Source organism: Haematobia irritans, unplaced genomic scaffold, assembly GCF_050003625.1.
Source record: "Haematobia irritans isolate KBUSLIRL unplaced genomic scaffold, ASM5000362v1 scaffold_6, whole genome shotgun sequence".
Classification (NCBI taxonomy): domain Eukaryota; kingdom Metazoa; phylum Arthropoda; class Insecta; order Diptera; family Muscidae; genus Haematobia; species Haematobia irritans.
Window position 1 is genome coordinate 843,237 of NW_027445819.1, and position 22,427 is coordinate 865,663.

Consider the following 22,427-nt stretch of genomic DNA (forward strand, 5'->3'; position numbering starts at 1 on the left):
AAATTTTAAATCGAAATACTATGAATAAAAATTTGCCATAGCTGATATACCACCTCTAGCCAAAGAAGTAAAGTAATTGGCTATTTTTGATATAAAATTTCGCAAAAAAAAAACTAAAAGAATTATAACAGCAGAGGGAATAAATTTAAGTCTAACGACTTTAGGAAATATATAAACAATAAACACCCTAGAAAATTCAAAAATAATCTCCGATTTGTTACGAAAAGTTTGCCATATAGGGTTAGAAAATATTTCATAAAATGTTTGCCGCATTGAATGTAGCATTAGATGAAAATAAGAAACAAATCCTCCTACTTATATCTTTTCTTCTTTTGAAAAAATAAATTAATAGAAAATAAATTGTGAATGAGTACGAAAAAATGGAAATTGTGAATGAGTACGAAAAAATGTAAAACCATTGGAAAGCAAAATCTACATCATATAACAACATTCCCTTCATATCCAACCTAATACAAAAAAAAAAAAAAACACAAATGCAATATAGTTTATTGATATCAAATAATAAAGAATAAATTCTTGTCAACTGTAAAGTATTGAAAAAAAATTTTCTCTTTTTATAAAAATATTGTGGTCCTGAAAAGGACCGATTGTTTTTGTAAAAAAAGTTGGCTTTTAATATGTCAAAAATTTAAGCACGTTCTCCACGAATACGTCTGGCCAATTGGATATCCTTGGGCATGATGGTGACACGCTTAGCATGGATAGCGCACAAGTTGGTATCTTCGAATAGACCAACCAAGTAGGCTTCGCTAGCTTCTTGCAAGGCCATGACAGCAGAACTCTGGAAACGCAAGTCAGTTTTGAAATCTTGGGCAATTTCACGAACCAAACGTTGGAAAGGCAATTTGCGGATCAACAATTCTGTGCTCTTTTGGTAACGACGGATTTCACGCAAAGCAACGGTACCAGGGCGGAAACGATGGGGCTTCTTGACACCGCCGGTGGCTGGGGCACTCTTACGAGCAGCTTTAGTAGCCAATTGCTTACGAGGGGCTTTGCCACCGGTAGATTTACGGGCAGTTTGCTTGGTACGAGCCATTTTTCACTTTAATTCTTCACTTCACAAGATATGAACACAAACACTGTCAAAACGTTATTACTTGTGTGCCGAGCATGAACGCGCATATTTATAGAAAAATTGAGCGCGCAAACTGTTAGTTAAGGGTGTGTGTAGGGAAAGATTGAAATATTGTATCTTACAGCTGCCTGTATAAACACGAAGTATACACGAACGAACCCGAGGGTAGATCGTGTCATTAATATTAGTAAGCATTTCAGGGCATTTTTGTATAAATAGAAGCGAAATGAGGCTGGAACAGTATTAGTTCTTGTGCATCATTCGTGAAGTGAAATTTAAAAGTGAAAAATGACTGGTCGTGGTAAAGGTGGCAAAGGCTTGGGAAAAGGTGGCGCTAAACGTCATCGTAAAGTGTTGCGTGATAACATCCAAGGTATTACCAAGCCTGCAATCAGACGTTTGGCTCGTCGTGGCGGTGTAAAACGTATCTCTGGATTGATATACGAAGAAACCCGTGGTGTCCTCAAGGTGTTTTTGGAAAACGTTATTCGTGATGCTGTCACCTACACCGAACATGCTAAGCGTAAAACCGTCACCGCTATGGATGTCGTCTACGCTTTGAAGAGACAAGGCCGCACTTTGTACGGTTTCGGCGGTTAAACATTTTCTTGACGCTATTTGGAGAATATTTAAATACTTTAATACAAAAACAATCGGTCCTTTTCAGGACCACAAAATATATTTACAAAAGAGATCATCTTGTTACAAATTTATTTAATTATTTTAATAATAAAATTTTAAATTTACTTGGTTTAAATAAAATTACAAACATTTGGTTTGCCGTCGGCAAAACATTGTTACTAACCCAATGAAACAATTATGTATGGACTTACCAAAGGCGACTACTATGCTATTTTTCTGAAAAACATGACATACGCTACAAAAGAAAAACACTACGAATGTAATACATACGAAACATATATGCAATTCTCTATATGTCATTTCTCGTCCCATTCCCCAAAGAAAATGATTCTATGATTCTCTTACTCTCTTTTTGCAGAAATCAAAGAAAATGATTCTATGTTGCACTGTACTCGATCCTAGTGTCATTTGTTCTTTTGCGTGACGTTCTTACTCTCTTTTTGCAGAAATCAGTTATGTATGTATTGATACAAACAGCTTTCTCTGTCATCAACTATTTGCAACTTCCCGCTAGAAGTTACGAACACTTACGATCCTACTAGACTTCGGCTTTGCCAAAGCATACAAAAGATACATATGTAGTAAATAATCAGGGTTGATACAGATGAAAATTAAAACACTTCGGCTCAGAAAACGAATGCTCTCTTAATGAAATTGGTGGGAATTTGTTGTTTTTCGATATTAAGCTGAGTACTATGTTCAGTTTTCAAGCTGAAAACCAGCTTATTTTCACGGTTACTTTTTTTAATCAATTAATTTTGAAATATTAAATGGTTCGCAATCAATACATTGGATCCTTTCCATCCATAATTTGAAGAGACTTGATAAAAATGTTATCGTCTTCATATATATTTTTGCACTTTTAATTTAGTGTTTTGGTGAAAAACTCGAACATAGTACTCACCTTTAGGAATAAATGGCATTAGATAGGAACAAAATGAAAATATGAAGTGGCGAAATTTTTCGATGCCATGACAGATGAATATCTTCATATAAATTTTTTTATAGTAAATTTTATTGTTACAGAAAGAAAGTATGTATGAAATTATATTGTTTGAAAATATTTTTTCTCTTTTTAAAAATGTTTTGTCGTCCTGAAAAGGACGGATTGTTGTTTGATAGAGATACGATGGTCTGTATTTACATTTTCTTGTAGATAATTTAAGCCTTCTTTTCGGTCTTCTTGGGCAAGAGAACAGCTTGGATGTTTGGCAATACACCACCTTGAGCAATGGTGACACCGGACAACAATTTGTTCAATTCTTCGTCATTACGGATAGCCAATTGCAAGTGACGAGGGATAATTCTTGTCTTTTTGTTGTCACGAGCAGCGTTACCAGCCAATTCAAGAACTTCAGCGGCCAAGTATTCCATCACAGCAGCCAAGTAAACTGGAGCTCCAGCACCAACACGCTCAGCATAGTTGCCTTTGCGCAAAAGACGATGAATACGACCGACGGGGAATTGAAGCCCAGCACGATTGGAACGAGACTTTGCCTTTCCCTTAACTTTGCCACCTTTACCGCGTCCAGACATGTTTCAATTGTTTTTTCTTTTTCACTTCACTTCACAAAACACTAATGATAGCGTTTAACTAGTTGTCAGTTCTTTATATACTTTTCGTTCGAGCTATTTAATACATTTGAGGGTTGTTTTGCTGCACGAAGAGGCTCGTTTTCCGCTACCTGAATATCTTGTCCACGAAATGGTACAAATGTGTGCTCATCGCTGCGCACACACAAAATTCTCTTTTGAACAGTGTAAACAGTGTTTGTGTGAAAAAAAAAATAGTGAAAATGCCTCCAAAAGCCAGTGGTAAAGCAGCAAAGAAGGCCGGCAAAGCCCAAAAGAACATCACAAAGGGTGACAAGACCAAGAGACGCACCAAGCGTAAGGAGAGTTATGCCATCTACATTTACAAAGTGTTGAAGCAAGTACATCCCGATACTGGTATCTCTTCAAAGGCAATGAGCATCATGAACAGTTTCGTTAATGATATCTTCGAACGTATTGCCGCCGAAGCCTCTCGTTTGGCTCACTACAACAAGCGTTCCACCATCACCAGTCGGGAAATCCAAACTGCCGTTCGTCTATTATTGCCCGGTGAATTGGCTAAGCACGCTGTCAGTGAAGGTACCAAAGCCGTTACTAAGTACACCAGCTCCAAGTAAATGGCTTTATATTTCGTCGAAAATTTATTTCCTCCACCATCAAAGGCCCTTTTCAGGGCCACAAAAATCATTAAAAAAGAGATTTTCTTTGTTGATCAACTAAAAACAAAATATCTTTATTTTATTTCAATAAAAAAAAAAAATACATCTTCCATCGAATAATAAGAAATAATTGATTTTTCAACTAAGAAAAATTCAATGTTGTAATCTTCATTTTATTAAAATTCTATTATGGCATTTCATTACTATGTCTAACTTCTATTAAAATTCTAATTTGGCATTTCATTACTGTTTCTTCAATATTTCTTCTTTTTATTTTTCTTCATTATAATAACGTCGCTATAATATTTTTCTCAGAGTAAAAGACTTTATTACATTGATCGTATGCATTACTGTAAATGGCGTAGAGTTAAAGGATGTGTGTGTGTGTGTGAGTTTTGATGATGACTCTATGCGTAGGTACATGAAACCTTTTTTTCTAGAATTCTAATTGCTGTGGTTTATTACCACATCCCAATTGGCTAATCCAGTTTTGGAAAAATTCCCATAAAACATGTGATTATAAATTTCAATTTTACCGTGAAAAATAGATTAAGTACAATGTATATTTATTTAAATAAAAATTAGGTAACAAAACAAAATTGTTTGCATAAAATTTGTTCTCTTTTTCAAAGATATTTTGTAGCCCTGAAAAGGGCTGTTAGATAAACTGCTTTCGAATATCGAAAATAATCATTCTGCCATGAAATAGAAAATTTACTTCTTGGCGGCGGCTTTTTTAGCAGCTGGTTTCTTGGCAGCGGCGGCCTTTTTGGGTTTGGCTGCTGCTACTGTTTTTGCCTTGGGTGCTTTTGGTTTTGTGGCGGAGGCCTTGGCCTTGGCGGCGGTTTTTGCTGGTTTAGCTTTAACTGTACCGGTCTTTTTGGCAGTTTTAGCCTTAGCCTTTTCGGTCTTCTTCTTTTCTGCTGTCTTCTTAGCGGCAGAAGGTTTCTTTGCAGCAGCCTTCTTTTCTCCACTGGCCTTTTTGGGTGCGGCAGCCTTCTTTTTCTTATCACCAGCTGGGGCCTTCTTCTTTTCGGCGCTCATTGCTTTAGACATTTTGAATGAACCAGATGCACCCTTACCTTTAGTTTGGATCAATTTTCCACTGGCAACAGCGCCCTTCAAATACTTCTTGATGAAGGGAGCCAATTTTTGGGCATCAACTTTGTAGGTGCTGGCCAAATATTTCTTGATGGCAGGCAATGACGAACCACCACGTTCTTTCAATGTTTTGATGGCAGCATCGACCATTTGTTGGGTTGGTGGATGAGATGGGGCAGCAGAGGGCTTCTTTGCCTTGGCAGCAGCTTTTTTAGGTGCCTTTTTCTCAACAGCGGCAACTGGAGATGCGGTGGCTTCAACTACGGCGGCGTCAGACATGTTTTTGTTTTTCACTTTGATTCACTTCAAGCACTAATATACACTAACACGCGTGTACGTTTATTATATATGATTTTTACCGTTCAACCTAGCTATTCTTGGGTACATCGGAATTATGAGAAGTACATAGTAGTCAGCTACGAAATTTTGTGAATTCTTGTGTGGAAGAGAATAAATTTTTTCACAAAAGTTTTGATAGAATAATTAAATTTATGATGACATAGTAAATATATTTAATTGGAATTTATCACATTTCTCTAGTAGAGATATCCACCTTAATGACAAAAAGGATTTCAATTAATAATATTGAAGGGCTAGAGTATTATAATCTTTTGAGTTGAAAGTTTATAAAAGTGTCATCATAAATTTCCAACTAAATTATATAAATTTTACTATTTTTATTGAAAATTGTATAAAATAAAAAAATTATAGGGAATCTTGATATGTTTTCTTTAAAAAAATACGAAAAAATTATACATTTTGCATAGTTTTCATGGTAAAATATTCAATTATATTATGTCGTCTATGACAGTGGAATTCATCATATTGGGATATTTTCCATGAATAAAAGTTTTTCTGCAAATTAATTTGAAAGCTCAAAAGTAAAAATGTTTTAGGAAATTTTCATTCAAAAATATAATAGAAATCACAAATTTCTACTAAAATATAACATTATTAATAAAAAGTGTCAAATTGTAACGAAAAGTTAAAATAATCGTGAAGGTGTGGTATATCATGTACAGCGATGTTAACAATGTTGAATATAGTTGAAACCATAAAATTAAAATATTTGCAAAAGAAATGAAATGTATATATGAAAAATATTAAAACATCGTAGAAAAAATACATGTCGGATTATAATACCATTTTAACAAAATTTTAAATCGAAATACTATGAATAAAAATTTGCCATAGCTGATATACCACCTCTAGCCAAAGAAGTAAAGTAATTGGCTATTTTTGATATAAAATTTCGCAAAAAAAAAACTAAAAGAATTATAACAGCAGAGGGAATAAATTTAAGTCTAACGACTTTAGGAAATATATAAACAATAAACACCCTAGAAAATTCAAAAATAATCTCCGATTTGTTACGAAAAGTTTGCCATATAGGGTTAGAAAATATTTCATAAAATGTTTGCCGCATTGAATGTAGCATTAGATGAAAATAAGAAACAAATCCTCCTACTTATATCTTTTCTTCTTTTGAAAAAATAAATTAATAGAAAATAAATTGTGAATGAGTACGAAAAAATGGAAATTGTGAATGAGTACGAAAAAATGTAAAACCATTGGAAAGCAAAATCTACATCATATAACAACATTCCCTTCATATCCAACCTAATACAAAAAAAAAAAAAAACACAAATGCAATATAGTTTATTGATATCAAATAATAAAGAATAAATTCTTGTCAACTGTAAAGTATTGAAAAAAAATTTTCTCTTTTTATAAAAATATTGTGGTCCTGAAAAGGACCGATTGTTTTTGTAAAAAAAGTTGGCTTTTAATATGTCAAAAATTTAAGCACGTTCTCCACGAATACGTCTGGCCAATTGGATATCCTTGGGCATGATGGTGACACGCTTAGCATGGATAGCGCACAAGTTGGTATCTTCGAATAGACCAACCAAGTAGGCTTCGCTAGCTTCTTGCAAGGCCATGACAGCAGAACTCTGGAAACGCAAGTCAGTTTTGAAATCTTGGGCAATTTCACGAACCAAACGTTGGAAAGGCAATTTGCGGATCAACAATTCTGTGCTCTTTTGGTAACGACGGATTTCACGCAAAGCAACGGTACCAGGGCGGAAACGATGGGGCTTCTTGACACCGCCGGTGGCTGGGGCACTCTTACGAGCAGCTTTAGTAGCCAATTGCTTACGAGGGGCTTTGCCACCGGTAGATTTACGGGCAGTTTGCTTGGTACGAGCCATTTTTCACTTTAATTCTTCACTTCACAAGATATGAACACAAACACTGTCAAAACGTTATTACTTGTGTGCCGAGCATGAACGCGCATATTTATAGAAAAATTGAGCGCGCAAACTGTTAGTTAAGGGTGTGTGTAGGGAAAGATTGAAATATTGTATCTTACAGCTGCCTGTATAAACACGAAGTATACACGAACGAACCCGAGGGTAGATCGTGTCATTAATATTAGTAAGCATTTCAGGGCATTTTTGTATAAATAGAAGCGAAATGAGGCTGGAACAGTATTAGTTCTTGTGCATCATTCGTGAAGTGAAATTTAAAAGTGAAAAATGACTGGTCGTGGTAAAGGTGCCAGTCCACTTTAATACTCACAGTGTCAGTGCAAAGTGATAAAGACTAAAAAACTATATAACACAAATTGCTGTTTTACCGACGGCTTTTTGATAATTGACAATTGGTGTTTTGCCGACGGCTTTTGTATTTCACTACACTAGCTTGAAACAAAATTTTAATCCACTCAGTTTGAAACAAAAAATAATCTAAATCGCAGTGAATTTTGTGATACTTACCTGGATTTTTGAGAAGAAATAGTAGTCTTCGAATATTTTGACTATTGGTGTCACTTACCTGAAAAAGTGAGAATCACATAGTAAGCAGAAAATTTTTTCAACATTTTTCTGGTCACATGAAATTTTGAGAATCGAAAAGGAGGCAGTGAAAATTGAACTTTTTTCATATTGGACTCTCTAAGGAGGGTTGTTGCAACGGCCTCAAGCATGAGTGCCAGCGGTGGACGTGAGGAAGCCGTTGGTCATCTTGGGGCAGTTAAAAAGACTGGTAATATGTCTAATATAACTATAACAAACAACAGTGGACATGGAAAAGCCATTGAAATAATCAATAATAATATGGGTGCCCCTGACAACGAGGGTGAATGTGCAACTGACGCCACCCTATGTACTTCAGATGGCTTTCAGCCCGTCGTGGATAAGAAGCATCGTAAGAAGAAAAGGAAGAAGAAGACTGGGGATGACAGCGACTCCCCGTACGAAACCTTGAAATTCAATTTGGCTCTCAAACAATTCAATGAGACAATTGAAAAATTGCAACAAGAAAGGCAACTTTTATTGAATAGAATAGCCGAACTGGAGAGATATGTCCATGATAATAACAATGGCGCAGGAAATAATAATGCCTCGAATAATGCTGTGGATGAAATTATTCCATCGAATTTAAATAATAATAATAATGCTATCGAAGTAGCCGGAGGCTTCGATATGGCGTGTGGATATGAAGATGTCACAATGCAGGTGACTCCAAATGAAATTGAAATACCGGTCACAACCAACCGATACAGTGTTTTAGAGGACGAGAGACACATTGACACCAGCAGAGGAGCCATCCCAAAGGGAGGTGGAGCGGGAATAGGTGCCTCAACAAAAAATGCAGAACAAGGAAATGATGACAACAATAACAATAACCAAAACAACAGGAAATCAGGTAAGACTAGACCACCTGTTATTAAAATATACAATGCCAATATTAAAGAATTAGGAAATAGAATCAGAAATTTGATAGGCCATGACCTCTTTACCTTAAGAATTGCGAACCGTAACATGGTATGTCTAAAGATGGTAGAACTTGTAGATTACGACAAAGTATGTAAGATGCTAGTGGATAGGATGTATCGTTTCTTTACTTATACTCCTAAGAATAGGAAACCATATACTTTGGCGATAAATGGGTTATCAAAGACCTATGATGTTGAGGAGGTTAGGGCTTTTCTACTCAAGAAAAACCTTGACATAGACATAAAGAATTTAATGAACCTTGAGAATGACAGATGGATCGTACAGCTCTCCATGGGGTCGGATGTCCAGGCGTTCCGCAAGATTCAGTATATCATAAACTGCAAAGTGAGCATGTCCAGGCTGAAGAAAGGAGGATTATTACAATGTAGAAATTGCCAGCGATTTGGACATTCGTCAGTAAATTGTCATTTAGAATTTCGATGTGTTAAGTGTGGTCAATCCCATGGCCCCGGAAAATGCGAGATTCCTGATAAAGAACACAATAACAAGGAGTTCACCACCACTGACCCGAAAACTGGAGCAATAGTACAGACGATTGGGATTCCAGTCCGATGTGTTAACTGTAATATGGAAGGACATGTTGCTAGCGATAGGAACTGTCCCAGAAGACTTGATTTAGTCCGCAAAATAGCAGAAAGAAAGGCTGCTGATCAGGCAGCCAAGGCCGCGAGATATAATGCTATACCTGCTCGCAATGTTCCAAACCCGGGACGTAGTGCCCCCAGGACTGGCAATTTGTCTTATGCAAATGTTACGCGAGGACCACAGGCGATGCCCTCCTCATTTTTGTTTATGAGCCCCGAAGGGAGAGAAGAAGTTCGAGGGAACAATACTGAAATGGCAAAGGCTAGCGCGGCAATGGCTGGCTTCAATAATGAGGTCAAAAGAGTATTAGGTCAGGATTTTCTGACCTGTATGAGAAGGATTGATCAGTTCCGGGTTGAGTATAGCCGCCTGAGAAATGATGACGAGAAGATGCAAGCCATGATGGGGTTGTTATGGAGTTTCCGTGAAAATGGACAACATTAAATGTATTTTCATCAATGTCAACTCTATAGTGTCCCTAGCTAGGAGACACTATCTTAATATGTTTGTGAAGGCGAAAAAACCTGACGTCTTAATGGTCGCTGAGCATAAACTTAAGGACAATCATATTTTTGAACTGGAGGGCTACACGGTTTTTCGTCAAAATAGGAATAATGGTAATGGGGGTGGTACGGCGATATGCCTCAGGGAAAATATAAAGGGGGAAAGACTGTCTGTCCGTTTCATAGATCTGGAGGGTACTATTGTTAAAGTTAGGGGTATAGGCAATAGGGCGATTTTATTTATATCATTATATTCGAGCCCTAGGGCGGTGTTGAATAGGATAGATTTAGATATGTTAGAGACCATAATAGGACCTGATTGTGCAGTGATTGGTGGTGATCTCAATGCGAGACACACATATTGGGGGGATTGTCTGGATAACACCCGTGGAAGGACTCTCAAAAGATGGCTTGATATGAGCCCAACGTTGGTAATTAGACCAACTAATAGCCCAACAACTGGGACATCATTTATAGACATTTTCTTGACTTCAGCTGATATAAGACTTACTGACGGACCAAACGGAGGACAAACAGTGAACGGACTACGGACACTAGATTACGACTCGGACCATAGGGCAGTTGAGATTAATATTATGCTCAGCGACCTAGAGGTACGGGACCCTGATGAAATCTACTTATATGGGAAAATGAGGAACCGTGTATTTAACGACTCTTTGAATGAAATTTTGTCTACAAGAATCCCACCTGTGGACCGGAATTTGACAATATCTGAAATTGATGAGCACGTGGACTTCCTCACGGCTTCAGTGAAGACGGCCATGGAAAACAGCATTCCGAAGAGAAAACCAGGAGTCGGCAGGATGAATCGACTACCGAGGGACATAATTTCCTTAATCTCCCAGAAGAAAAACCTTAGAAGACGGATTTTCAGAATACACAATCATCAAGACGCAAGAGAAATTAGAGTGCAAATCCGCCTATTGGATAAGATAATAAGAGAAAGAATAACATTATTCGAGGAGGAACATTGTGTTAGGATACTTTCGTCGATTAGACCAGGTAATAATCTTTTCAAAGATGTGAAGAAACTCACATGCACCAAGGCAGGAAGGGCGACTGGTGATCTCATATGCAACGGAGGCCAGACTATTAGCTCTGATAGGGAGAAGACGGAGTTATTGGCATCAACTTTTGCTGACATCCAGGGACAGGTGAATACGGCTGGACTGGCAGTTTCTGGCGATCCCCCGCCCCCTTTAGTGTCTTTTGGATCTCAAATACTTGCAAATGGAGAACGAACTGGAGCATCATATACAAGTCCTATTAGGTTCATCAAATCCGATGAGATAGGTGCTAGATTGAGAAGATTGAACAATAAAAAGAGCTCCGGTGAGGATGGCATACCTAATTTTGTGGTAAGGAGAATTGATCGTAGAATCTGGACACACCTGGCCATTTTATATAATCAATGCCTAAACTCTGCATATTTCCCATCTAAATGGAAGAGGGCTATTGTTGTGCCGATATTAAAACCAGGAAAAGACCCAACAGACCCTAAGTCTTACAGGCCCATATCATTATTATCAAATCTTGGCAAACTATTTGAAGCTTTGATTCTGGATAGATTGGAGGATCAAATTGAGGATAACCATGTGGTTGGGGATTTCCAATTTGGTTTTAGAGCAGAGACATCCACAGAGCATGCCCTAACTGTTTTGACCGATAAAGTGTCCAGGGGCTTCATGGACCGTAGTGCGACGGTGGCGGTCAGCCTCGATTTTGAGAAAGCATTCGATACGGTCTGGCACGAGGGCCTTTTGGAGAAAATGGGAAATTATGGTATTGAATCACACTTGACCAAATTGATTGGAAATTATCTCATGGGAAGATCGTTCACGGTGCGAGTTCAAGAGGAGACATCGGGTCCCAGGAGTGTCTTGGCTGGAGTGCCTCAGGGATCAATCCTGGGCCCGACACTATATAATTTATATCTGGCAGATATCCCACAGCCCCATGGTAATGATCTGTTGATAATGTATGCTGATGACATACTGGTAGCGGCTACTCATGCGAGGGCTAGGATCGCGCAAACCCGCCTAGAACAGTATTTAACAGTACTCTCGGACTACTTCGATAGATGGAGGCTGAAACTGAACATACCCAAATGTAGATCTATCATCTTCAAGGGCAGAAGAAACACATTATATAGGAATGCTAGGGGATTCACCCCTATGATCAGGATTAGAAATGAGGTTATCCGGAATGATGGTGAACTGAAATACCTGGGTGTGAAATTCCAAGAGAACTTTTCCTTCACCAAACAGGTGGATGAAGCAATTAGGAAAGGTAGGGCGGCGTATCAGGCGCTACAAAAGGCCATGGGACAAAGAAGGGGACTCACTCGACAGGTGAAAATGATAATATACAAGGTTGCTGTCAGACCAGTTATATCATATGGTTTCCCCATATGGTTTAATGTTTCCTCGACTCAAATGGAGAGAGTAAGAATACTCGAAAGGAAGATTTTGAGACATTGCCTCTGCCTTCGGGGCACTTCCATAGATGGACGTTATCGTTCGCCCTCTAATGAACTGGTATATGAATCAAGTGGAACGCCAAGGATAGACGCCTTCATGGTGAGGTCGACGCTGGCCAGAATTGGAAAAAATATAACGCACCCGAATGGTTTAGTCAGGGGTGGTTGTGCTACAAGGGAGGTTTATCAGAGGGCCGCTGAGATGGGCAGCCATCTCCCCCCTATATGCCTTCAGTACCTCGATGATGATGGTCTCTTATTTGATGATGAGGGAAGACTGGTTTTCTTCAATAGAACGCTCGGGTCACTAGACTCTTTGAGCAATACGTACAGCCTAGCACAATGACCTTGTCGTGATCCACATAGTCCGGCAATCTTTGTAAATACGTTCCCTTAGTTTCTTTTTTTTTCCTATTCCAATCTTTTTTTCTTTTTGTAAACACCTTCAATTAGTAGACTTGAATTCCCTATTTTATTTTATTTTATTATTTTTTAGTTTTATTTTTGTAAATAGTGTAAATATCGTAGTAGTTAAGCATCAATGGAAAAACCAAAAAGTGTTCCCGATTTTTTTACCCTTTTTTAACGGGAAATTCATACAAATTGAAATAACAAACAAAATTGGCATTATAAAGTGGTCTAGTCTTTCTGAGCTACTTAATATTTAACGAAACGAATGCATTCCTAGAAAAATGAATCTCTATGTTCATGCTGAGGAGTAGATATCAATATAATATAAGATACAAGATTTAAATATTGTAAAATTAGATTTAAGACTAATGGAAAATAAAAACGAATCTGAATCTGAATCTGAATCTGCGGAACAGTATTAGTTCTTGTACAACGTTTGTGAAGTGAATTTAAAAAAAAGTGAAAAATGACTGGTCGTGGTAAAGGTGGCAAAGGCTTGGGAAAAGGTGGCGCTAAACGTCATCGTAAAGTGTTGCGTGATAACATCCAAGGTATTACCAAGCCTGCAATCAGACGTTTGGCTCGTCGTGGCGGTGTAAAACGTATCTCTGGATTGATATACGAAGAAACCCGTGGTGTCCTCAAGGTGTTTTTGGAAAACGTTATTCGTGATGCTGTCACCTACACCGAACATGCTAAGCGTAAAACCGTCACCGCTATGGATGTCGTCTACGCTTTGAAGAGACAAGGCCGCACTTTGTACGGTTTCGGCGGTTAAACATTTTCTTGACGCTATTTGGAGAATATTTAAATACTTTAATACAAAAACAATCGGTCCTTTTCAGGACCACAAAATATATTTACAAAAGAGATCATCTTGTTACAAATTTATTTAATTATTTTAATAATAAAATTTTAAATTTACTTGGTTTAAATAAAATTACAAACATTTGGTTTGCCGTCGGCAAAACATTGTTACTAACCCAATGAAACAATTATGTATGGACTTACCAAAGGCGACTAATATGCTATTTTTCTGCCGTCGGCACTTGAAAAACATGACATACACTACAAAATAAAAACTCTACGAATGTAATACATACGAAACATATATGCAATTCTCTATATGTCATTTCTCGTCCCATTCCCCAAAGAAAATGATTCTATGATTCTCTTACTCTCTTTTTGCAGAAATCAAAGAAAATGATTCTATGTTGCACTGTACTCGATCCTAGTCTCATTTGTTCTTTTGCGTGACGCTCTTACTCTCTTTTTGCAGAAATCAGTTATGTATGTATTGATACAAACAGCTTTCTCTGTCATCAACTATTTGCAACTTCCCGCTAGAAGTTACGAACACTTACGATCCTACTAGACTTCGGCTTTGCCAAAGCATACAAAAGATACATATGTAGTAAATAATCAGAGCTGATACAGATGAAAATAAAATTTGTTGTTTTTCGATATTAGGAATAAATGGCATTAGATAGGAACAAAATGAAAAAATGAAGTGACGAAATTTTTCGATGCCATAACTAAACTAAATATATGTATATATATCTTCATATAAATTTTTTATAGTAAATTTTATTGTTACAGAAAAAAGTATGTATGAAATTATATTATTTGAAAATATTTTTTCTCTTTTTAAAAATGTTTTGTCGTCCTGAAAAGGACGGATTGTTGTTTGATAGAGATACGATGGTCTGTATTTACATTTTCTTGTAGATAATTTAAGCCTTCTTTTCGGTCTTCTTGGGCAAGAGAACAGCTTGGATGTTTGGCAATACACCACCTTGAGCAATGGTGACACCGGACAACAATTTGTTCAATTCTTCGTCATTACGGATAGCCAATTGCAAGTGACGAGGGATAATTCTTGTCTTTTTGTTGTCACGAGCAGCGTTACCAGCCAATTCAAGAACTTCAGCGGCCAAGTATTCCATCACAGCAGCCAAGTAAACTGGAGCTCCAGCACCAACACGCTCAGCATAGTTGCCTTTGCGCAAAAGACGATGAATACGACCGACGGGGAATTGAAGCCCAGCACGATTGGAACGAGACTTTGCCTTTCCCTTAACTTTGCCACCTTTACCGCGTCCAGACATGTTTCAATTTTTTTTTCTTTTTCACTTCACTTCACAAAACACTAATGATAGCGTTTAACTAGTTGTCAGTTCTTTATATACTTTTCGTTCGAGCTATTTAATACATTTGGGGGTTGTTTTGCTGCTCGTTTTCCGCTACCTGAATATCTTGTGCACGAAATGGTACAAATGTGTGCTCACTGCTGCGCACACACAAATTTCTCTAAGCAGTGTTAAAGTGTTTGTGTGAAAAATAATAACTAGTGAAAATGCCTCCAAAAGCCAGTGGTAAAGCAGCAAAGAAGGCCGGCAAAGCCCAAAAGAACATCACAAAGGGTGACAAGACCAAGAGACGCACCAAGCGTAAGGAGAGTTATGCCATCTACATTTACAAAGTGTTGAAGCAAGTACATCCCGATACTGGTATCTCTTCAAAGGCAATGAGCATCATGAACAGTTTCGTTAATGATATCTTCGAACGTATTGCCGCCGAAGCCTCTCGTTTGGCTCACTACAACAAGCGTTCCACCATCACCAGTCGGGAAATCCAAACTGCCGTTCGTCTATTATTGCCCGGTGAATTGGCTAAGCACGCTGTCAGTGAAGGTACCAAAGCCGTTACTAAGTACACCAGCTCCAAGTAAATGGCTTTATATTTCGTCGAAAATTTATTTCCTCCACCATCAAAGGCCCTTTTCAGGGCCACAAAAATCATTAAAAAAGAGATTTTCTTTGTTGATCAACTAAAGACAAAATATCTTTATTTTATTTCAATAAAAAAAAAATACATCTTCCATCGAATAATAAGAAATAATTGATTTTTCAACTAAGAAAAATTCAATGTTGTAATCTTCATTTTATTAAAATTCTATTATGGCATTTCATTACTATGTCTAACTTCTATTAAAATTCTAATTTGGCATTTCATTACTGTTTCTTCAATATTTCTTCTTTTTATTTTTCTTCATTATAATAACGTCGCTATAATATTTTTCTCAGAGTAAAAGACTTTATTACATTGATCGTATGCATTACTGTAAATGGCGTAGTTAAAGGATGTGTGTGTGTGTGAGAGAGAGTTTTGATGATGACTCTATGCGTAGGTACATGAAACCTTTTTTTCTAGAATTCTAATTGCTGTGGTTTATTACCACATCCCAATAGGCTAATCCAGTTTTGGAAAAATTCCCATAAAACATGTGATTATAAATTTCAATTTTACCGTGAAAAATAGATTAAGTACAATGTATATTTATTTAAATAAAAATTAGGTAACAAAACAAAATTGTTTGCATAAAATTTGTTCTCTTTTTCAAAGATATTTTGTAGCCCTGAAAAGGGCTGTTAGATAAACTGCTTTCGAATATCGAAAATAATCATTCTGCCATGAAATAGAAAATTTACTTCTTGGCGGCGGCTTTTTTAGCAGCTGGTTTCTTGGCAGCGGCGGCCTTTTTGGGTTTGGCTGCTGCTACTGTTTTTGCCTTGGGTGCTTTTGGTTTTGTGGCGGAGGCCTTGGCCTTGGCGGCGGTTTTTGCTGGTTTAGCTTTAACTGTACCGGTCTTTTTGGCAGTTTTAGCCTTAGCCTTTTCGGTCTTCTTCTTTTCTGCTGTCTTCTTAGCGGCAGAAGGTTTCTTTGCAGCAGCCTTCTTTTCTCCACTGGCCTTTTTGGGTGCGGCAGCCTTCTTTTTCTTATCACCAGCTGGGGCCTTCTTCTTTTCGGCGCTCATTGCTTTAGACATTTTGAATGAACCAGATGCACCCTTACCTTTAGTTTGGATCAATTTTCCACTGGCAACAGCGCCCTTCAAATACTTCTTGATGAAGGGAGCCAATTTTTGGGCATCAACTTTGTAGGTGCTGGCCAAATATTTCTTGATGGCAGGCAATGACGAACCACCACGTTCTTTCAATGTTTTGATGGCAGCATCGACCATTTGTTGGGTTGGTGGATGAGATGGGGCAGCAGAGGGCTTCTTTGCCTTGGCAGCAGCTTTTTTAGGTGCCTTTTTCTCAACAGCGGCAACTGGAGATGCGGTGGCTTCAACTACGGCGGCGTCAGACATGTTTTTGTTTTTCACTTTGATTCACTTCAAGCACTAATATACACTAACACGCGTGTACGTTTATTATATATGATTTTTACCGTTCGAACTAGCTATTCTTGGGTACATCGGAATTATGAGAAGTACATAGTAGTCAGCTACGAAATTTTGTGAATTCTTGTGTGGAAGAGAATAAATTTTTTCACAAAAGTTTTGATAGAATAATTAAATTTATGATGACATAGTAAATATATTTAATTGGAATTTATCACATTTCTCTAGTAGAGATATCCACCTAAATGACAAAAAGAATTTCAATTAATAATATTGAAGGGCTAGAGTATTATAATCTTTTGAGTTGTAAGTTTATAAAAGTGTCATCATAAATTTCCAACTAAATTATATAAATTTTACTATTTTTATTGAAAATTGTATAAAATAAAAAAATTATAGGGAATCTTGATATGTTTTCTTTAAAGAAATACGAAAAAATTATACAATTTGCATAGTTTTCATGGTAAAATATTCAATTATATTATGTCGTCTATGACAGTGGAATTCATCATATTGGGATATTTTCCATGAATAAAAGTTTTTCTGCAAATTAATTTCAAAGCTCAAAACTAAAAATGTTTTAGGAAATTTTCATTCAAAAATATAATAGAAATCACACATTTATACTAAAATATAACATTATTAATAAAAAGTGTCAAATTGTAACGAAAAGTTAAAATAATCGTGAAGGTGTGGTATATCATGTACAGCGATGTTAACAATGTTGAATATAGTTGAAACCATAAAATTAAAATATTTGCAAAAGAAATGAAATGTATATATGAAAAATATTAAAACATCGTAGAAAAAATACATGTCGGATTATAATACCATTTTAACAAAATTTTAAATCGAAATACTATGAATAAAAATTTGCCATAGCTGATATACCACCTCTAGCCAAAGAAGTAAAGTAATTGGCTATTTTTGATATAAAATTTCGCAAAAAAAAAACTAAAAGAATTATAACAGCAGAGGGAATAAATTTAAGTCTAACGACTTTAGGAAATATATAAACAATAAACACCCTAGAAAATTCAAAAATAATCTCCGATTTGTTACGAAAAGTTTGCCATATAGGGTTAGAAAATATTTCATAAAATGTTTGCCGCATTGAATGTAGCATTAGATGAAAATAAGAAACAAATCCTCCTACTTATATCTTTTCTTCTTTTGAAAAAATAAATTAATAGAAAATAAATTGTGAATGAGTACGAAAAAATGGAAATTGTGAATGAGTACGAAAAAATGTAAAACCATTGGAAAGCAAAATCTACATCATATAACAACATTCCCTTCATATCCAACCTAATACAAAAAAAAAAAAAAACACAAATGCAATATAGTTTATTGATATCAAATAATAAAGAATAAATTCTTGTCAACTGTAAAGTATTGAAAAAAAATTTTCTCTTTTTATAAAAATATTGTGGTCCTGAAAAGGACCGATTGTTTTTGTAAAAAAAGTTGGCTTTTAATATGTCAAAAATTTAAGCACGTTCTCCACGAATACGTCTGGCCAATTGGATATCCTTGGGCATGATGGTGACACGCTTAGCATGGATAGCGCACAAGTTGGTATCTTCGAATAGACCAACCAAGTAGGCTTCGCTAGCTTCTTGCAAGGCCATGACAGCAGAACTCTGGAAACGCAAGTCAGTTTTGAAATCTTGGGCAATTTCACGAACCAAACGTTGGAAAGGCAATTTGCGGATCAACAATTCTGTGCTCTTTTGGTAACGACGGATTTCACGCAAAGCAACGGTACCAGGGCGGAAACGATGGGGCTTCTTGACACCGCCGGTGGCTGGGGCACTCTTACGAGCAGCTTTAGTAGCCAATTGCTTACGAGGGGCTTTGCCACCGGTAGATTTACGGGCAGTTTGCTTGGTACGAGCCATTTTTCACTTTAATTCTTCACTTCACAAGATATGAACACAAACACTGTCAAAACGTTATTACTTGTGTGCCGAGCATGAACGCGCATATTTATAGAAAAATTGAGCGCGCAAACTGTTAGTTAAGGGTGTGTGTAGGGAAAGATTGAAATATTGTATCTTACAGCTGCCTGTATAAACACGAAGTATACACGAACGAACCCGAGGGTAGATCGTGTCATTAATATTAGTAAGCATTTCAGGGCATTTTTGTATAAATAGAAGCGAAATGAGGCTGGAACAGTATTAGTTCTTGTGCATCATTCGTGAAGTGAAATTTAAAAGTGAAAAATGACTGGTCGTGGTAAAGGTGGCAAAGGCTTGGGAAAAGGTGGCGCTAAACGTCATCGTAAAGTGTTGCGTGATAACATCCAAGGTATTACCAAGCCTGCAATCAGACGTTTGGCTCGTCGTGGCGGTGTAAAACGTATCTCTGGATTGATATACGAAGAAACCCGTGGTGTCCTCAAGGTGTTTTTGGAAAACGTTATTCGTGATGCTGTCACCTACACCGAACATGCTAAGCGTAAAACCGTCACCGCTATGGATGTCGTCTACGCTTTGAAGAGACAAGGCCGCACTTTGTACGGTTTCGGCGGTTAAACATTTTCTTGACGCTATTTGGAGAATATTTAAATACTTTAATACAAAAACAATCGGTCCTTTTCAGGACCACAAAATATATTTACAAAAGAGATCATCTTGTTACAAATTTATTTAATTATTTTAATAATAAAATTTTAAATTTACTTGGTTTAAATAAAATTACAAACATTTGGTTTGCCGTCGGCAAAACATTGTTACTAACCCAATGAAACAATTATGTATGGACTTACCAAAGGCGACTACTATGCTATTTTTCTGAAAAACATGACATACGCTACAAAAGAAAAACACTACGAATGTAATACATACGAAACATATATGCAATTCTCTATATGTCATTTCTCGTCCCATTCCCCAAAGAAAATGATTCTATGATTCTCTTACTCTCTTTTTGCAGAAATCAAAGAAAATGATTCTATGTTGCACTGTACTCGATCCTAGTGTCATTTGTTCTTTTGCGTGACGTTCTTACTCTCTTTTTGCAGAAATCAGTTATGTATGTATTGATACAAACAGCTTTCTCTGTCATCAACTATTTGCAACTTCCCGCTAGAAGTTACGAACACTTACGATCCTACTAGACTTCGGCTTTGCCAAAGCATACAAAAGATACATATGTAGTAAATAATCAGGGTTGATACAGATGAAAATTAAAACACTTCGGCTCAGAAAACGAATGCTCTCTTAATGAAATTGGTGGGAATTTGTTGTTTTTCGATATTAAGCTGAGTACTATGTTCAGTTTTCAAGCTGAAAACCAGCTTATTTTCACGGTTACTTTTTTTAATCAATTAATTTTGAAATATTAAATGGTTCGCAATCAATACATTGGATCCTTTCCATCCATAATTTGAAGAGACTTGATAAAAATGTTATCGTCTTCATATATATTTTTGCACTTTTAATTTAGTGTTTTGGTGAAAAACTCGAACATAGTACTCACCTTTAGGAATAAATGGCATTAGATAGGAACAAAATGAAAATATGAAGTGGCGAAATTTTTCGATGCCATGACAGATGAATATCTTCATATAAATTTTTTTATAGTAAATTTTATTGTTACAGAAAGAAAGTATGTATGAAATTATATTGTTTGAAAATATTTTTTCTCTTTTTAAAAATGTTTTGTCGTCCTGAAAAGGACGGATTGTTGTTTGATAGAGATACGATGGTCTGTATTTACATTTTCTTGTAGATAATTTAAGCCTTCTTTTCGGTCTTCTTGGGCAAGAGAACAGCTTGGATGTTTGGCAATACACCACCTTGAGCAATGGTGACACCGGACAACAATTTGTTCAATTCTTCGTCATTACGGATAGCCAATTGCAAGTGACGAGGGATAATTCTTGTCTTTTTGTTGTCACGAGCAGCGTTACCAGCCAATTCAAGAACTTCAGCGGCCAAGTATTCCATCACAGCAGCCAAGTAAACTGGAGCTCCAGCACCAACACGCTCAGCATAGTTGCCTTTGCGCAAAAGACGATGAATACGACCGACGGGGAATTGAAGCCCAGCACGATTGGAACGAGACTTTGCCTTTCCCTTAACTTTGCCACCTTTACCGCGTCCAGACATGTTTCAATTGTTTTTTCTTTTTCACTTCACTTCACAAAACACTAATGATAGCGTTTAACTAGTTGTCAGTTCTTTATATACTTTTCGTTCGAGCTATTTAATACATTTGAGGGTTGTTTTGCTGCACGAAGAGGCTCGTTTTCCGCTACCTGAATATCTTGTCCACGAAATGGTACAAATGTGTGCTCATCGCTGCGCACACACAAAATTCTCTTTTGAACAGTGTAAACAGTGTTTGTGTGAAAAAAAAAATAGTGAAAATGCCTCCAAAAGCCAGTGGTAAAGCAGCAAAGAAGGCCGGCAAAGCCCAAAAGAACATCACAAAGGGTGACAAGACCAAGAGACGCACCAAGCGTAAGGAGAGTTATGCCATCTACATTTACAAAGTGTTGAAGCAAGTACATCCCGATACTGGTATCTCTTCAAAGGCAATGAGCATCATGAACAGTTTCGTTAATGATATCTTCGAACGTATTGCCGCCGAAGCCTCTCGTTTGGCTCACTACAACAAGCGTTCCACCATCACCAGTCGGGAAATCCAAACTGCCGTTCGTCTATTATTGCCCGGTGAATTGGCTAAGCACGCTGTCAGTGAAGGTACCAAAGCCGTTACTAAGTACACCAGCTCCAAGTAAATGGCTTTATATTTCGTCGAAAATTTATTTCCTCCACCATCAAAGGCCCTTTTCAGGGCCACAAAAATCATTAAAAAAGAGATTTTCTTTGTTGATCAACTAAAAACAAAATATCTTTATTTTATTTCAATAAAAAAAAAAAATACATCTTCCATCGAATAATAAGAAATAATTGATTTTTCAACTAAGAAAAATTCAATGTTGTAATCTTCATTTTATTAAAATTCTATTATGGCATTTCATTACTATGTCTAACTTCTATTAAAATTCTAATTTGGCATTTCATTACTGTTTCTTCAATATTTCTTCTTTTTATTTTTCTTCATTATAATAACGTCGCTATAATATTTTTCTCAGAGTAAAAGACTTTATTACATTGATCGTATGCATTACTGTAAATGGCGTAGTTAAAGGATGTGTGTGTGTGTGAGAGAGAGTTTTGATGATGACTCTATGCGTAGGTACATGAAACCTTTTTTTCTAGAATTCTAATTGCTGTGGTTTATTACCACATCCCAATAGGCTAATCCAGTTTTGGAAAAATTCCCATAAAACATGTGATTATAAATTTCAATTTTACCGTGAAAAATAGATTAAGTACAATGTATATTTATTTAAATAAAAATTAGGT

The 22,427-nt window shown here is 36.6% G+C and overlaps 3 protein-coding genes across 3 annotated transcripts; all 3 read right to left on the reverse strand.

The window, feature by feature from the left end:
* Nucleotides 1-649: 649 nt before the first annotated feature.
* On the reverse strand, nucleotides 650-1,060 carry LOC142242678 (histone H3). The gene has a single exon (XM_075314240.1). The coding sequence runs from the start codon at nucleotides 1,058-1,060 to the stop codon at nucleotides 650-652; it is 411 nt and encodes a 136-aa protein (XP_075170355.1).
* Nucleotides 1,061-6,857: 5,797 nt separating this feature from the next.
* Nucleotides 6,858-7,268, reverse strand: LOC142242679 (histone H3). Its single transcript, XM_075314241.1, has one exon. It carries the CDS (start codon nucleotides 7,266-7,268, stop codon nucleotides 6,858-6,860), a length of 411 nt encoding a protein of 136 aa, XP_075170356.1.
* Nucleotides 7,269-18,533: 11,265 nt separating this feature from the next.
* On the reverse strand, nucleotides 18,534-18,944 carry LOC142242680 (histone H3). Its single transcript, XM_075314242.1, has one exon. The coding sequence runs from the start codon at nucleotides 18,942-18,944 to the stop codon at nucleotides 18,534-18,536; it is 411 nt and encodes a 136-aa protein (XP_075170357.1).
* Nucleotides 18,945-22,427: the final 3,483 nt, after the last annotated feature.

Coding starts and splice junctions, on each gene's coding strand:
- LOC142242678 (XM_075314240.1), bottom strand. CDS start 1,060: ATGGCTCGTACCAAGCAAACTGCCCGTAAATCTACCGGTGGCAAAGCC.
- LOC142242679 (XM_075314241.1), bottom strand. CDS start 7,268: ATGGCTCGTACCAAGCAAACTGCCCGTAAATCTACCGGTGGCAAAGCC.
- LOC142242680 (XM_075314242.1), bottom strand. CDS start 18,944: ATGGCTCGTACCAAGCAAACTGCCCGTAAATCTACCGGTGGCAAAGCC.